The 6,491-nt window shown below is 32.0% G+C and overlaps 1 protein-coding gene across 1 annotated transcript; it reads right to left on the bottom strand.

Moving 5' to 3' along the window:
* Positions 1–431: 431 nt before the first annotated feature.
* On the bottom strand, positions 432–1,994 carry LOC123763811 (keratin-associated protein 6-1-like). Its single transcript, XM_045751128.2, has 2 exons — positions 1,961–1,994; positions 432–944 (listed from the first exon to the last, which is right to left on the bottom strand). The coding sequence occupies exons 1-2, from the start codon at positions 1,970–1,972 to the stop codon at positions 705–707; spliced, it is 252 nt and encodes an 83-aa protein (XP_045607084.2). The 5' UTR covers positions 1,973–1,994; the 3' UTR covers positions 432–704.
* Between the last annotated feature and the right edge of the window lie 4,497 nt (positions 1,995–6,491).

The following is a 6,491-nucleotide window of genomic DNA, read 5'->3' as shown; positions in this document are numbered from 1 at the left end:
TTTTCCATTAAACGCAAATAACAGAGGAAAACAATTTGGCAGATGAAAATATTCGAGATATAGTAAACGAGAACGTTAAGATCACCCTAAGACTTGTTCAGTTAGGAAAAGCTGAACGACAACCATTGCCTAAAATATTCTTAAGTGAGAGTATTGTGATCAGGTAGAATACAATACACTGAGAGGTGAACCCAACTACATGGTGTATGTACACCAGAAGTTTACTTTAGTCTTGGACAATTTTCGGCTCCAAAATTATAGATGATGGTGATAAACGTTCGCGAGAATGGACTGGATGATCATTCTGGTTCACATAAAAAAAATTAGAGGATGACAGGTGCAAATCCGAACGCTGAACGAAATAGTTGAAAAAGTAGTAAAAATAAAATAAAATGTGCAAACTAATATGTTTGGATCAAGGCATTACTTAATTTTATTAATGATTATATATTTCTCTGAATTAATACAGGCGAGATCATGCAAGGAAGTGAATTCACATGATCACGTAAACTAGTAAACATGCAAAGTGTATTGAGGTTTTTAACAGAGACAAAAAAATTTCAGATGCTCAGAAGTTTATTTTCCTAATGATGATATGTAGTATTGATACATGATGGAGAGGTAATTTTATTTGTATTAGCGAGAGGACATGTAATTCTTATACACATGAAGATGCTCATATTACAGGAGGAAGGTCTGGTCTCTTAGCCGTACAGGCCACCGCCAAGTCCATAACCTCCAAGGCCTCCGAGACCATATCCTCCGTAGCCGAGACCTCCAAGACCATATCCTCCACCGAGACCATATCCTCCTCCGAGACCGTAGCCACCTCCAAGACCGTAACCAAGACCTGGGAGACCGAGACCTAAGCCACCGAAGCCAGCTTTAGGGTCAGCTTCTGGTTGAGGCATTGCTGCTGCCAGACCCACCAACAGGACGATGATCTGACGGTACACACAACATTATATCATTAGCTGGAGAAGGATGATCTAAGAGAAGGAAAATGAAAGTAAACATTTTATTGTTAATTCTTCACATAATGAACATTTAGGTTTGATAAGCAATCTAGGAACAAGTGAGCTTTAAGAAATTGTATTCATTTTCCCTGTATTTATGTAAAGTTTTACCCTGAAAGTAAAACTACTTCAAAAACTTGGGTAAAATATCTGAATCTTTAATTTTTAGGAGATTTAGTTATTTTTTGGTAAATGATCAACCTCAGTTTTCACACTATAATAATACTATAATAAAGATTGGCACTCATTCACTCTCATGCCTCACGCAACTGGTGCTATATTATATAATGCTTGGAATATTTATTTTTGTTTTATTGTTTCTAGCACCGCATAGTTCTGCGTGAATCTTGAAGTGACAGAACCTTAGTCACCTCACAAGTGTCTATTGATCGGACACTTTCTTCAAACGTAAGTGCCTATGGGTGGGGAAGCTATGGTACCGTTTCAAAACGAATTACACGTAACTATTTGGTTGTCATGGATACAGTTATTGGTCACCTAAATGAAGTTTTTTCCTCCTCCTAACCATAATATGAATTTAAGCATATTTTTCTCCACTGGCACTCATGATAACTTTTTACAAAATGGTCGCGAATCACATGCTCGTGAAACACTTATAATATTTCAATGTCTGATTTGCTTTACTAAATTATCATGACTATGTTTGTTGATTCTGTGTCGTAATTTCTTGCATAAATATAAATTTTGTTTTGAAAATGTATTGTTAGGAGTAAGTTTTATATTTAGCAAAGTTTTTAGAGGAAAGCAAGTTTCTTGGTTAGCCACTGTACCAAAACCTTCATATTTAATCAAACATTGAACTCACGTTTGACTATTTCCCTACAGTGCACATGTAATTGTTGAGTATTAGAACTCACCAGAACCTTCATGGTTGAATGTAATCTACTAAACTACACATGTAATTGTTGAGTATTAGTACTCACCAGAACCTTCATGGTTGCAGTGTTGTCGTGGGCGATGAAGGAAGGCGTGTGAAGGTGAAGAGACTGACTGTCCCATTTATACTCCAGCTTCCCGGAGCTGAGAATGTTGTCACGTGACCCTGACAAGGTCAGCAGCCAAGCAATGAAAAATTTTAATCATCGCCGAAGTTACTGAAGGTCGATGGGACCTGGGACGTCTATAATATTTCAGTATAACAATGTGAAAATATTCTCGTGCCAAATTTTCTTGAATCTCTTACTAAATCCAGCACATTCACGAGTCCGTATTTACGCATACTTATATATGTATAAATTAACACCTGCTCTGAGATAAACACACATCAACAGTTACAGTCAACACCTGGCGTCATGCACGAGAGGGGGACCGGAGGCCACACCCTCCAGCCTCGCCCTTGTGGCCATCAGCGTCTTAATGTGGCCACTGACTCCTGTGATAATTATAAAGAATTTGTATTGATTGTGTTGACTGTATATGCCAAAATGATATCCGTCTTGATAATTATGTGTAACTGAATATAAATAATATAAGCATAATAATTAAATATTAATAATAATTCTTTGTGTCGGGGGAAAATATATATATATATGTCGTACCTAGTAGCCAGAACGCACTTTTCAGCCAACTATGCAAGGCCCAATTTGCCTAATAAGCCAAGTTTTTATGAATTAATTGTTTTTCGACTACCTAACCTACCTAACCTAACCTAACCTAACGTTTTCGGCTACCTAACCGAACCTAACCTATAAAGATAGGATAGGTTAGGTTAGGTAGGGTTGGTTAGGTTCGGTCATATATCTACGTTAATTTTAACTCCAATTAAAAAAATTGACTTCATACATAATGAAATGGGTAGCTTTATCATTTCATAAGAAAAAAATTAGAGAAAATAAATTTATTCAGGAAAACTTGGCTTATTAGGCAAATCGGGCCTTGCATAATAGGCTGACAAGTGCATTCTGGCTACTAGGTACGACATATATATATATATATATATATATATATATATATATATATATATATATATATATATATATATATATATCTGTATATATATATATAATATATATATATATATATATATATATATATATATATATATATATATGTCGTACCTAGTAGCCAGAATGCACTTCTCGGCCTACTATGCAAGGCCCGATTTGCCTAATAGGCCAAGTTTTCCTGAATTATTATATTTTCTATAATTTTTGTCTTATGAAATGATAAAGCTACCCATTTCATTATGTATGAGGTCAATTTTTTTTATTGGAGTTAAAATTAACGTAGATATATGACCGAACCTAACCTAACCTAACCTATCATTATAGGTTAGGTGAGGTTAGGTAGCCGAAAAAGTTAGGTTAGGTTAGGTTAGGTAGTCGAAAAACAATTAATTCATGAAAACTTGGCTTATTAGGCAAATCGGGCCTTGCATAGTAGGCTGAGAAGTGCGTTCTGGCTATTAGGTACGACATATATATATATATATATATATGTCGTACCTAGTAGCCAGAACTCACTTTTCAGCCTACTATGCAAGGCCCGATTTGCCTAATAAGCCAATTTTTCATGAATTAATTGTTTTTCGACTACTTAACCTACCTAACCTAACCTAACCTACCTTTTTCGGCTACCTAACCTAACCTAACCTATAAAGATAGATTAGGTTAGGTTAGGTAGGGTTGGTTAGGTTCGGTCATATATCTACGTTAATTTTAACTCAAATAAAAAAAAATTGACCTCATACATAATGAAATGGGTAGCTTTATCATTTCATAAGAAAATAATTAGAGAAAATATATTAATTCAGGAAAACTTGGCTTATTAGGCAAATCGGGCCTTGTATAGTAGGCTGAGAAGTGCGTTCTGGCTACTAGGTACGACATATATATGTATATATATATATATATATATATATATATATATATATATATATATATATATATATATACATATATATATATATATACATATATATATATATATACATATATATATATATATATATATATATATATATATATATATATATATATATATATATATATATATATATATATATGTCGTACCTAGTAGCCAGAACGCACTTCTCAGCTTATTATGCAAGGCCCGATTTGCCTAATAAGCCAAGTTTTCCTGAATTAATATATTTTATCTAATTTTTTTCTTATGAAATGATAAAGCTACCCATTTCATTATGTATGACGTCAATTTTTTTTTATTGGAGTTAAAATTAACGTAGATATATGACCGAACCTAACCAACCCTACCTAACCTATCTTTATAGGTTAGGTAGCCGAAAAAGTTAGGTTAGGTTAGGTAGTCGAAAAAACATTAATTCATGAAAACTTGGCTTATTAGGCAAATCGGGCCTTGCATAGTAGGCTGAGAAGTGCGTTCTGGCTACTAGGTACGACATATATATATATATATATATATATATATATATATATATATATATATATATATATATATATATATATATATATATATATATATATATATATGTATATATATGTCGTACCTAATAGCCAGAACGCACTTCTCAGCCTACTATTCAAGGCCCGATTTGCCTAATAAGCCAAGTTTTCATGAATTAATGTTTTTTCGTCTACCTAACCTACCTAACCTAACCTAACCTAGCTTTTTTTGGCTACCTAACCTAACCTTACCTATAAATATAGGTTAGGTTAGGTTAGGTAGGGTTGGTTAGGTTCGGTCATATATCTACGTTAATTTTAACTCCAATAAAAAAAAATTGACCTCATACATAGAGAAAAGGGTTGCTTTATCATTTCATAAGAAAAAAAATATAGTAAATATATTAATTCAGGAAAACTTGGCTTATTAGGCAAATCGGGCCTTGAATAGTAGGCTGAGAAGTGAGTTCTGGCTACTATATATATATATATATATATATATATATATATATATATATATATATATATATATATATACATATATATATAAATATATATATATATATATATAAATATATATATATATATATATATATATATATATATATATATATATATATATATATATATATATATATATATATATATATATATGTCGTACCTAGTAGCCAGAACTCACTTCTCAGCCTACTATGCAAGGCCAGATTTGCCTAATAAGCCTAGTTTTCATGAATTAATGTTTTTTCGACTACCTAACCTACCTAACCTAACCTAACCTAACGTTTTCGGCTACCTAACCTAACCTAACCTATAAAGATAGGTTAGGTTAGGTTAGGTAGGGTTGGTTAGGTTCGGTCATATATCTACGTTAATTTTAAATCCAATAAAAAAAATTTACCTCATACATAATGAAATGGGTAGCTTTATCATTTCATAAGCAAAAAATTAGAGAAAATATATTAATTCAGTAAAACTTGGCTTATTAGGCAAATCGGGCCTTGCATAGTAGGCTGAGAAGTGAGTTCTGGCTACTAGGTACGACATATATATATATATATATATATATATATATATATATATATATATATATATATATATGTCGTACCTAGTAGCCAGAACTCACTTCTCAGCCTACTATGCAAGGCCCGATTTGCCTAATAAGCCAAGTTTTCATGAATTAATGTTTTTTCGTCTGCCTAACCTACCTAACCTAACCTAACCTAGCTTTTTTTGGCTACCTAACCTAACCTTACCTATATATATAGGTTAGGTTAGGTTAGGTAGGGTTGGTTAGGTTCGGTCATATATCTACGTTAATTTTAACTCCAATAAAAAAAAATTGACCTCATACATAGTGAAAAGGGTAGCTTTATCATTTCATAAGAAAAAAATTATAGTAAATATATTAATTCAGGAAAACTTGGCTTATTAGGCAAATCGGGCCTTGAATAGTAGGCTGAGAAGTGAGTTCTGGCTACTAGGTACGACATATATATATATATATATATATATATATATATATATATATATATATATATATATATATATATATATATATATATATATATATATATATATATATATATATATATATATGTCGTACCTAGTAGCCAGAACGCACTTCTCAGCCTACTATGCAAGGCCCGATTTGCCTAATAAGCCAAGTTTTCATGAATTAATGTTTTTTCGACTACATAACCTACCTCTCCTAACCTAACCTAACTTTTTCGGCTACCTAACCTAACCTAACCTATAAAGATAGGTTAGGTAGGGTTGGTTAGGTTCGGTCATATATCTACGGTAATTTTTACTCCAATAAAAAAAAATTGACGTCATACATAATGAAATGGGTAGCTTTATCATTTCATAAGAAAAAAATTAGATAAAATATATTAATTCAGGTAAACTTGGCTTATTAGGCAAATCGGGCCTTGCATAATAAGCTGAGAAGTGCGTTCTGGCTACTAGGTACGACATATATATATATATATATATATATATATATATATATATATATATATATATATATATATATATATATATATATATATATATATATATATGACTGAAAACTCACACCCCAGAAGTGACT

Source organism: Procambarus clarkii, chromosome 52, assembly GCF_040958095.1.
Source record: "Procambarus clarkii isolate CNS0578487 chromosome 52, FALCON_Pclarkii_2.0, whole genome shotgun sequence".
Lineage (NCBI taxonomy): Eukaryota > Metazoa > Arthropoda > Malacostraca > Decapoda > Cambaridae > Procambarus > Procambarus clarkii.
The sequence above is the reverse complement of the archived record's forward strand: the minus strand, read 5'-3'. Positions and strand labels throughout refer to the sequence as shown.